The 12,215-nt window shown below is 44.4% G+C and overlaps 1 protein-coding gene across 5 annotated transcripts in view; it reads right to left on the bottom strand.

Moving 5' to 3' along the window:
- Nucleotides 1–12,215, bottom strand: part of DYRK1A (dual specificity tyrosine phosphorylation regulated kinase 1A) — a 2,602,610-nt gene that overhangs the window by 79,013 nt on the left and 2,511,382 nt on the right. For all 5 annotated transcript variants that reach the window (XM_044071432.1, XM_044071433.1, XM_044071434.1 and 2 more), the window contains one exon: nucleotides 6,228–6,352. In XM_044071432.1, coding sequence (XP_043927367.1) covers nucleotides 6,228–6,352 — 125 coding nt within the window. The remainder of the gene's footprint in view (nucleotides 1–6,227; nucleotides 6,353–12,215) is intronic.

The raw sequence follows: 12,215 nt of genomic DNA, 5'->3' as shown, positions 1-12,215 counted from the left end.
CTAGGGGCTGGTTAGGATGCCCTGCAAGACTGCAGTGACAAAGCCTGCCCTGAATTTGGAGAAGACAGGCAGGTGGCAATGCTTGGTGAAAGTGTGAACAGATGTCCAAGTGGCAGCCTCCAGGATGTCCCTGCTGGGGACTCCTCTGAGGAAAGCTGCAGAGGTGGAGGCTGCTCTGGCCCTTAGGGGGAGGTTTTCCATGTTGCTTGTAACAGAAATGGATGCAGTGTGCTATCCGTTTGGAAATGGTTTGTTTGGAGATGGCTTTGCCCTCTGCCCCTCAACAAAGCTGACCAGTAATTGGTCAGACTTTCTGAATTACTTAGTCCTGTCTAGACAGAATCTGAGCTGCTGTCTGTGCACATCTAGAGAGTGCAGGATCCCTTCCCCCTTGTTTTGTGGGTTAGGGAAAAAGGTGGGCAACTGAATGGATTGGTTGAGAGCCACACTGGATACCACTTTGGGCATGAAGGATGGGTAAGTCCTGATGGACACCCTGTCAGCATGGAAGTTTGGGACCAACAGTTTCAAACTCCATACCTACTGCTCAAAGGCAAAAGTTTTACCACTAGACCAAACAGGCATTTGTGCAAACTGCCTCTGCTTTGGGCTTCTCTGCAAGAAAGACTGATATAATGGTGCCAGCTGCCTTACTTTATACTACTGACGACCTGACGTCAGTCCTGAAGCAACAGCAACCAATGCAGAAATATTAAGCCTCTGGTATTTGGGCCGGCTGAGGGCTAACCTGGCAGGGATAACCCAAATGTGATGACTGCAACAGTGAAACACAAAAAACATCTACTCATGCCAAAACACAAATGTCCAGAGATTCCTTGATTTTGTCAATGCAAATGCTTTGGACCAGTTGGTTGACACCCCCAAGAGGTGATAATATCTTGGACTTGGTATAAACCAACATGACTAACTACTGCAGCATCCCTCCAGTGTCATCCTCCCTGCCAAGATCAGACCACAAAGCGGTTACTTTCAAAGTCACCATCACCCCTGATCCCCCCTAGCTAGGGTCAAACAAAAAGACTTCTCCAAAGCTGATTACAGCCTCTTGAGGGAAGTTATAAACAGCTTCACAGCCCCCTCCCCCTCCGTAGGAATTGGCACAAATGTCCAAACCTACATGGAGTACTATACTAGCATTTATATAGCTGCATGTAATCAGGAATACCCAACAGGACAAAATCCTCCTCCTCAAGGAAGAGTAAACCTGTCTGGTGGACATCTGCAATAAATAAACTCTATAATAAAAAGAAAAACATTGCTGTCCAGGACCAGGAAGGAGCAGGTGCCTAATTGGAAGCAATCTCTCCTTAGTCTGAACAAGCAAATAAGAGCACTACTGAAATCCTCTAAGGAAAATTTTGAGTCCAACTGGCAATAACCAACAAACTGACGGTGAAAAAACAGCAACCAACTTCACAATAATTTCATTAACAGCAAGTGGAATAACTGAGAAAATATTTTTTTTTTAGTGTAATAACACTTAATACCTGCTTTCATCAACCAAATGGCTTCTTCAGAAGAGTTCTTCTGAATAAGTCATTTGGTTGACGAAAGCAGGTATTAAAGTGCTAGTAGGCTAAAAAGTTTTATTTTCTCAGTTATTTCGCTTGCTATTAGTGAAACTGAGTCAAAACTGACCGCATCTACTAAAGACAATCATAAGGCCTTCTTCACATGTCCACAACCTCAAAGGAAGCACTCGGCTCTGCTCAGAAATGGTGGTCAAGGACACTACATACACAAACGTCGTAGATATAGCCAACCTGCTGGCAAACAGGCTCAGTGAAAACTTCACCCCCCTGACCCCCATCCGTAAATCAAGATCTCTCCAGTACCTGATCCCCTCCCCTCATCTCTAAGGAGCAAGTCATCACTGCCCGCTCAAAGGCAAAAAATATGCCTCCATGGGACCTGATAACATCCCAGAGGCTGCATCCTACATAGACTCAGGCAGGAACTTGTAGCACCATTAGGCACCCTATTCAACCAAAGCCTCAGTAGTGGCTTCATCCCAGCTGAGTGGAGGACAGCCACGATCATCCCTTTACACAAAGATGGAGCGTCTACAGATCCAGGAAATTATAGACCCATCAGCCTAACTAGGCTGATCTGCAAGGCTATGGATTATCATGGACTTCATTAACAAGGACATGGGCAACCTTCAAACACTCAATCCCACACAGTTTGGTTTTGTCAAGGAGAGGTCAAGCCTATTAAATTTGATCAACTTCTTGGACAGTCACCAAAGCCATGGACAAGGGCAAGACGGTGCACATTGCCTACCCTGACCTAACCAAAGCCTTTGATACTATTCCCCACTTAGGTATAATAGATAACTCCCTCAACTAGGCATCAATCCATATGTTACCAGATGGGTAGCAAACTGGCTCACTGACACCTAGCCAAAATAGGGGAAGCCACCTCAAGCAGTAGACCCCTAACGAATGGCATACCCCAGGGATCAGTCTTGGGGCCCCTGTTGTTTGGGATATACTTTTTTGAGGTGCAGGCCACAACCAGTGGACTATGGCTGACCAAGTTTGCAGATGACTGCAAGCCGGAAACAGTCATCAACTTCCCTACTGAAGTGGACATCCTCCAAGAGGGTCTCACACAAACAAATGATGGGTGCCCGAAATATGGCCTCAAACTGAGTGCCAAAAAATGCATCATCATCTCCTTTGGGGAGAGCGATGCCCCTATAATTATCACATTAATAACAAGGTCTTAAGCATGCAATCAGTCATGAGAGACTTGGGCATCCAGGCTGACAGCAACCTGACTTTTGACCCTCACTCTGCCTCCGCTATACAGAAAGCTTTCTACATAGCCCACCTCATTAGGAAGGTTATCTCATCCAGGAACAAGGAGGCCATAACATCCCTGCATTCTTCCCTTATAAGACCCATTATTGAGTACAATGCCCCTTTCGGCATGTACCTCACAAAGCACATGCAGCAGCTGGACAGACAACAGAGGTACCTCGCCAGGAGAATTCAGGGCCTCAAACATCTACCCTACATAGATAGGCTAAAAGCCCTGTCCTTCTACTCAGTCTCATACAGACTCCTCAGAAGTGAACTCTATCTGGCATACAAAGCAATCTCAGACCCCACCTTGACGGGACTGCTGCATATCGGCAAGTCAAGTTCCACTTGAGTAAAATGCATGTGCAACCTCAACCTGGTCTGCGACATCAATAGGACTTGTTGGCGGTAGGGATTTGTGTCCCAGAGACTCCCCCTTCTGTGGAAGAGATTCTCTCTCCACATCAAGCAGAGTACCTCATTATCCTTTTAAGCACAACCTGGATAACTGGATGGGAAACAAAAAAAATACACCCCTGGGATTTTCCACCTGTGTCCCTGCTGGACAGGGGTATTGGGTGCTGACTTGTCAGAACATGGATCAAATTCCTGGCTAGGCTAGTAAGGGCCACAAGGTCAACAGCCTAATAACCTCCTATGATCCTATAAACTGTAACCTATAAAAAAGTCCTGGGTGCCTGTATTCTATCCGAGTAATTTTCTCACTTGTGCTGCTTAATGAGGGGAGTGGCTAACTATGAAGAGTGAGACCTAAGCATATTTTTGGGTTGCTGACTCCTTCGGGCAGCATATATGAACATGCTAGTAAGAGTACTGTGCTACAACTCTGTTACAACTCTGTGCCAATATGTGAAGGTGCTTTTGTGACAAGAAGAAAGGCTGCTGGCAAAATACTGATAAGCCACTGTCTCAGTACAAACATTCATACAAGTCGAAATTATTCTTGTGGCAAGAAAAAGGGTTGTTACAAAAAAAAGGCCTCTAATTCTACATCTGCTACAGTTGCTGTGACTAGACTGTATATATACTACCACGCCTTTTGCCTGACGTTCAAAATGGAAAAAAGATAATAAGCCCCTAGTTAAAGCTGAGACAGACACTGAACAACACCTAATTAGTATGTAGAAAAGAAGAAAATCAACATCTGCTAATTCTGCAGTGGCGAAAAGATAGCTAACATGGAAGACCAAATATCCACTCCAACTGGTAGCAAAAAGCAGTGTGCCTCTGAGAAGAATGGGACTGGGAGGCCTGTCTTGTGGCATCTGAAAGATATACAACTAGGAAGGCTGAGCCCAAGCCAAATGGGCCAGACGTTTGTCATCCTACCCAGCAGAAGACCTCCTGCAAAGCCAATCTGGATCTTGCAGACAGTGATGAATATGACTATATAAACCTAAAGAAATTTTGACAATAGCTGGTACTTTGCTTCCGTTTAAGCATGTGTAATAATGACAGTTCCATTCCATCCTGGATACACATCAGCATGCAGCCGATTCATCCATTTATATTCAACATGTTCCGTTTGTGCAACCAAATCCCCTGCACCCCTCCCCCGAAAAAAAAAACATTCTACAACAATTTGCAAGGCTACCTAAGCTAAAATAGAGCATTTCACCCTTTGCATAATACGTCTGCATACTGCATCTGTAGTGAAACATCATACATTAGACTGATGGTTCCAAATACGACCTTTCGACTTTCATTTAGTTTTTCCATCATAAAAAGCTGCACACCATAAAGACAAGCAAGATAAATAATTTTTTTCTTTTAGGATCCATTCGGCAAATGTATTAAAATAATGTTTTGTCAGACTAACAGGAGCAGGAACACTTCATCATCTTTATAAATAAGCCTATAAAAACAACACTACATATTTGGAACTGTTCATTTTCTTTGACTACAAATCCTGTTAGTAGCAATAATTTTTTGCTCTTTAGAACAAAGTTTTTGTTTTCAGTTAAATTATCTCTCATAACTAAAGGGTGGACAATATCCTTAGTTTTTAACATCTGTACACTGTTAAGAATATGCTGTCTCCTTAATTTCTTCTAGGGCTACAGTATGCCTATTATATGCTAACAGCATCCTTGTTGATTGCCACTTAAGAAACGTTCTAGTGTCAATACTTGTCCATTGAGAAAAATGTTTTGCTCTTTCTTGTGCAGTTACTTGCAACATACGCTTTCTGCTCTAGCAAACTGTTTTTCTGCTATCCTACTGCACTAAACTCTTCTAGTAAGTCAGTTGTTTGTCCGCCAGTATTAGTTGGCCAACTATGACGATTCGACATTTTGAATTTTGGGGTTTAGGACGGTGTTTTCGCTGTTTGCTCAATATATGTCGACGTTTCTGTAATCAAGTAAGTGAGGTTTCGCGGTTGTAATATAGACCCACCAAATATATACAACCGCTTCAAAAAATATCCACCATCTTTATTGAGTTAGTTGCAAATTTTTGAATGCAATAGGAGGAAAAAAAGTTATTCAAAGTCATTGAAATGTTGCAAATACAAGAAGGTTCACAAAAAGTTGCTTCTAGAGGAGAATACAAAGCACATTTACATTTCTCGGAAAACAGCGCGACTAAAGCAACAGTGCAGGTTTCAATGAGACTGATAAAATAAGCACCATCATCAAATCACACTGCAGCAGTGTTAAAAACCGTAGCATAAAAAAACAAGAATTAAAAACATTTCAACATGCTTAAAAAAGGATCAAATACACCTATTCTTAAAATGGGCGAAAGGAAGACAGTGCTGGTAGAGTAGAGGAGTAATTCCCTGACTACACTCCATGGGATCAGAGTTTGATTAGCTTGGAAGCTCGACAGTAGTTGCAGGGAAGGACAGGCATGCCCATCCTGGTGGGAAGGGAGGGGCAGAGACGGATCCAAGCAGCCAAAAGTCCTTAGCAGAGGGTTGGAACTGCAAAGAGCATCTTGTTGGGGCAGGCTTTCAGCTCAATGAACAGCCATTTGTTGGAAGCTATTTATTGTCAAGTTTACAGCATTATATGCTTGCGAGGGGGTGAATGCATAGCAGGTGTCTACAGAAATGTGGTTTGCCCATCCCCCCACCCAGTGGATGGTGTTAGAGGACTATAAAAGACAACCTCAGTTGTCAGGGTGGTGACAAGGGCACAAGCAATCCTAATGGCTGGTTGTAGTAAACCTCTTTAAAAGGCTCTTGTTCCATATGGTACTGGGGTAAAGTCCTTTGTACAAAGGAAGGGAATGAGCTCAGACTGACTAGGGATAGTTTGATGGCTGGCAGAGAACAGGGACAAAAATGACCAAAGAAAAACAATTAAAATGAATGCAAGAGTACTTGGAAAACACAATTACTGTTTTATTTTTTTTCCTCAATGAAATGCTTACCTGTGGGCTGTGTGTCTCACAATCCATAGGCTGGACAGCTGCACTGAAATGCCCACCACTATGCCGATGTTGATGTGTTGGATCCGACCTTGCTCGGCCACTGTTACTTGTCCCTGAAGAGCCACCTTTTATGCAAAGAAAGATGTATTTTTTTACACTATAGTGTTAACACAGATGAACAAAACTGTATATGCATTACATGAATGGCATAAAAAGTAAAATTTTTTTTAGAAAATATCCTTTTCAAAAAACAGCAACCGGTGTTTATAATAAATTATTTTTATTGTAAACAGCATAATTAAAATAGATTAATAATCTGCAGCTGTAGTCCTAGACCCATCATACAGCTGCTATGTACTTAACTCATCTAGAGAAAATTATATGGCACAGCTACCTAAAGAGTCAAAAAACAGAGCCATGAAGCACAGATGTGCCAAAGTAAACTCTACTCTTATAGAAGTATGAAAAGAAGTGTTCAATAAAAGTATGCAGCTAAAGGCCAAGGTTACCTACCAAGCCCACTTACCGACTTTTGACCTTATTTCACAACGTTTTCCCCATTTTTTTTCTAAAATCCTAAAAAATGTAACTCACAAGCAATTAAAGAACTTGACTAAAATTAATCCACTGCCAGCATGACCAACTCTGGTAGAAGCAAAACTACAGCCAAATACACGTTGACAGAATCTGTTCCTATTGCCACAGATAATAAACTGTTTAGCAGGCCGTCATTCTGTCAACCTCATCAAGACAAGGTAGAGCTTGCAAAACTACTCAAGTCTCTGCCCAATCTAGACTTTGGACCTGGGGTAGGGGCCTAGTTTATAAGTCATCTCAATACAATAAACTTCCAAGTTAAACTTTTTTTTAATTTAAACTAATTCTCTTCCTAAAGATATACTAAATTTGTGCACCATCTCCAATGCAGATGAGATTGCAGTATACAGATGAGATGCTTGCACACCAGACGATCCGTGAACAGTTTTGAGATGATGCGTATTAGCTGTTTTAAGCACAGCCTACTGCTAGACCTGAGATAGACAAAACTTATCTTCCTCTGAACTTTGCAAAGGCTATAGCAAGTGCTACTTTACTGGACTTTGACTACTGCTGCTGGTGAAATGAACGAAATGACCTTTTTTCAGAAACTTACTTATGTTACTGGACTCCTACTTATCTCAGCTAGCTATGTAGAACTTCCAAGTCAAATACCACTAAGACAGCTTGCTGTTGATGGAGAATCACCAGACTCCACATGTGAATTGTGAATGACTACAGATAAAGGAGCATAGAGGATCTGATGCCAGTTACAATATCTCCCCCCACCACCAGCAAAGTGCACTGTCAAAAAAATGCATGATGTGCAAGTACACTCAAACAGAATACGCAGATTTGTGTTATCACCAAATTTTAAGCATCACTATGATACATTAAAGAGAGCAAACAAGCCTACCTCTTACAGAAACTTAAGTAGCTTAACTATTATCCATCTTAAGGTCATGTTCGGTGAGAAAATTGACCACTACTAGCTCATGTTACAGGACAATGGTACTAAAGTGCTATAAAGGGCTACAAACTCTATGAACAAGCTATCAGCTAGTGACTATTCATCTGACTTCTAAGAGCAAGGAAAGTGTTTGAATCTTTTCTAAATTGCAGACTGCTTTAAAAAAAAGTTATGCACTCACCATAACGTTCCATATGAGTTGTTGCTCTTCATTTGTCTTCAACCTGTGGGTACTCGGACCTGGCACAGATCCGACTCGGCCACATTTCCAGCATCTGATCAGAGTTCCAAGCTCCTCCTCCACCCATAATGCCCCTGTCTCCCACCTCCCTTCAGATCAAGTTTGTTGCTATCCAAGCATTCCAACCTGACCCAAGACTTCTCCCATAACAATAGGTCTCCAGAAGCATGAAGAGAACAATGGCATGCCAACATGGTGACTATATCTCTTGTGGCCAGGCCATCACACAGCCCACGTAAGGCAGGGGAAAGGAGGGAGGGATGGTTGAAGACAAATAAAGAGCAACAACTCAGATGGAACGTTACGGTGAGTACATAACTTCTTTATCTGATGTTGCTGCCTTCACTTGCTCTTCAACCTGTGGGAAAGAGTCCCCAGCTACTAAACACCTGGGTGGCCCTCATGGAAGGATATTCTGTAGCATGGCGGAGCCAAAGGATGCCCTAGTGTGCAATGAAAGTATGTGAAGAGGCCCAAGTAGCCTGTCATCCAATGAAACTCTGTACCAGAAGGCAGCTGAAGTAGCCACAGATCTAGTGGAATGTACCTTAACATGATTTGGAGGGGGTAAACCTCTAGCTGAATACGCCAGGACAATGCACTGGAAAATCCAATGAGCAATGGTTACCTTAGATGCTGGTTTCCCTAAAAAGGGCTTAGAATAAGAGATAAAAAGTTGGTCAGACTTCCGGAAAGATATAGTTCTATGCAAGTAAAAACGTAACTGTCTATGAACATCCAACAAGTGCAGTTTGTACTCTCCCTTATTCTGAATGTCTGGGAAGAAAACAAGGAAATGAATTACCTGATTAATGTTTGATTCCAAAGCCACTTTGGGAAGAAAGGAGGGGTTAGTGTGCAAAGACACCTTGTCCTTATGAAAGATCAAATAAGGAGGTTTGATCACTAACGCCTGAAGTTCCGAGACCCATTTAGCTGAGGTAATGGCAACCAAGAAAGCCATTTTCCATGACAAGAACTGTAGATACACTGAAGCTGCAGGTTTGAAAGGGGATGAGACCAGAGCTTGCAGAACTAGCCTAAGGTCCCAAGGAGGTGCTGGATCCTTTATCGGTGGCCGAAGTAAAAGGTACCTTTCAAAAAGGCTTTGCAAAGCTTAAAAGCCGCCAGAGAGCCATATTATCACCTACATGAAAATTAAATATAGCTGCTAGTTGAACCTTGATCGTAGAAGAAGTGGTGCTTTGATGAAAAATATTTGCCAAAACTTTTAGAACCACCAGAACTGGATCAGTAAATGGGTGCAGATCACACTGAGAGGCCCAAATAGAAAAATGCTTCCACTTGCTGGAATAAACCTTCCTGGTAGAAGAGTTAAGAGCTGCAACCAATATCTTTTTGACCAGTGAAGATAACACAGGAGTCCTGACTACAATCGTAACCAGAGTAGAGAAGTGGTGAGCTTCAAACTGGCCAGGTCAGGGTGAGGTATCCCGGAGGGATGAGAGATGAGATGAGATCCAGAGTTGGATCTAATGTCCAGGGCAGACACGCAACATGAGACCACAGAGAAGGGAAACAGACTTGGAGAGGCCAGAATGGGGCAATGAGGATGGCAGAGCTCCCCAGCCTGCGAGCTTTCTGAAAAATTTCGGGATTAGAGAGAGAGGAGGATAAGCATACAGGAGACTGTAGGTGCAAACATAAACCACCATGTCTCTGGGGGCTTCCCCCTGTGGGGGGTTTCAGAGCGAAAAACTCACTGTACTTTGCATTGGAAGAAGAAGCGAAGAGATCGCAGCACGGCTGGCCCCACTTGAGAAAGATCTGTTTCGCTACCTATTCAGAGACCACTCGTAAGGCGTCAGGATAGACCTGCTGAGCCTGTCCGCTAGAATGTTGGACCTCCCTGGAATATGCGTTGCCACCAGAAAACAGCTGATGGAGCTTGCCCACTCCCAATCTCATGGGTTCGTGACACAGGGGTTAAGACCTGGTTCATCCCTGTTTGTTGATGTACCAGACAACCAACATATTGTCTTGTCTGGATGGCAATCGTCCTGAAAGGAAGATGGGCATGGACAGCTTGCAATGCTAGGAGCACCGCTCTCATCTCTAGGAAGTTAATATGCAATTGAGTCACGTGGAGAGACCATGTGCCTTGGATTGTCCTTCCCAAGCAATGCCTCCACCCACCTGAGTAGGAAGGAGCCTGTGGTCACCATGGCCAAAGGGGCAGGCAGAATAAAGGGGTGACCCCAAAGAAGATCCAGGGAACTAATCCACCATAGAAGAGAATCCCTGCATGCGTGGGATATGTGAATAGTGTGAGTCAATGGAAGATCTAGCAATGACCACTAAACTGCAAGGGTCCACTGAAATTCCTTCATGTACAACCGGACCATGGGCACGAGACTGATCGTGGCCACCATGGACCCCAAAGCCTGTAAGACCAATTCTGCTGCCGGCAATTGAGGTTGAAGGAAACATAAGACGAAGTTTCAGGGACTGGATTCTGTCTGAGGTTAGGAAAACCTTGGTTTGAATTGTGTCCAACCTAGCTCCGATGAAATCTAGAACTTGAACGCGAGTCAGTAGGGATTTGTTGGGATTGATGGTTATGTCTAGCTGGTGGGTTACCTGAATAAGGGAATCCCATGCTTGGCATAGTCAATGCCTGGATGGGGCAGAAAGGAGGCTGTCATCCAGGTAAGGGAAGACCTGGAAGCCCTGCAGTTGTAGGTGAGCTCCTACCATTACCATCACTTTGGTGAACACCCTAGGGGCTGTGGTGAGACCAAAGGGGAGCGCTCTGAACTGATAATGACTGGCTTCCAGCCAGAAACGGGGGAACCTTCAAGAGCATCTGTCCATCCTGATGTGGTAGTACGTGTCCTGAAGGTCAACCAAGCACATCCAGTCAAGCACATCCAGTCATTCTCCAGCAGGATGGGCAGGATAGACCGAAGAGTGACCATGCAGAATTTTGTCTTAGCAACTGACAGATTTAAGGTGGAAAGATCCAGAATGGGTCTCAAGTCCACCGTAGACTTTGGCACTAAAAAAAAATCTGGATTAGATGCTTAATAAGAACTGGTCTGGGTGGACGGGCTGGATGACTCCCTTTTCTAGCAGCTTTGCAATTTCCAGTGCTGCCTCCTCCCTTTGCATTGGTGGAACATCTGGAAGGTGTTTAGGTGGGAGCAGTGGTTGAATGAAGGGGATTGAATAGCCTCTGGATATGATCTGTAACATCCAATGATCGTCTGTGATTGACTCTCGGGCTGCTGGGTGTAGGGACAGGCATACCCCGACTGCCTCCAGAGCCGAGCAGCTGGACAACTCTTCAGGGCTGCTGCGCAGGTCTGTCCCAGAAAGAGTCTCGAGACCCGTGATTCCTCGGGCCCTCTCTGCCTCGGGGTGGTGTCTGTCAAATCCCCCTCTGCCTCTGGAGGAAAGTGAATCCTGAGCATCCTGGAAGTAGCCCTGAGATTTCTGGAACCACATCTTCTTTGCCCCCCCCCCCCCCCCGCGGATTCCTTGAAAAGGTTCATTGAGGGTTCGAGAATCTGATTCTGACGGCAGAGTCTTACCGTCTTTCTCACTTTGGACTAGAGTGTAGCATACAGACTTTCCAAAGAGGGTGGAATAGTCGTATGGGGCATTAGTAAATGACACCTTAAAAGGCTCCAAGAAGGCACAAAGCCGGAGCCAGGTGTGACGCTTGATGGCAATGCCTGTTCTGGCAGCTCTAGCATCGCCCTCAGTAGCATGAAAGAGGACTACAAAAAGGTGTTAGCAATTGACATGAGGTGGCCATCTGAGAGGAAAAAACATTCTTGTCCTCCACCGACATGGACCCCAGGGTAGACTCAGTGATCTCTCTGACTAGATCTCACTGAAGTCTAATTACATGTGCCATATAGTTCAGAGCACGAACCAAGAACGTTGCTGAAGCGTACATCAGCTTCCCAAAACGGTCCATCATCCTGGACTCTCGGTCTGGTGGATGGACCGTGGAGCTCTCCTGCTCTTGCTCCTTCTCGGTGGCTGCTGCCACCACCATGGCATCAACGGGGGATCCCTTGGTCCAATTAAGTCCTGTCTGACAGTGCACTCAGTACCTTATCAGGACATTTGGGGTTCGGCTCCACCATGTCTCACTCCTTCCATGCCCAAGATGCAATCAGATCCACAAGTGGATCCATGGGAGAGGACAACCAGGATGTAAAGGGTCCTGCACCAAACATCTCCAGGAACACTGATTCATCTGGGTTGG

Source organism: Protopterus annectens, chromosome 5.part0, assembly GCF_019279795.1.
Source record: "Protopterus annectens isolate FY-2018-M chromosome 5.part0, PAN1.0, whole genome shotgun sequence".
NCBI classification, from domain to species: Eukaryota; Metazoa; Chordata; order Ceratodontiformes; family Protopteridae; genus Protopterus; species Protopterus annectens.
This window is presented reverse-complemented; position numbering and strand designations above follow the sequence as displayed.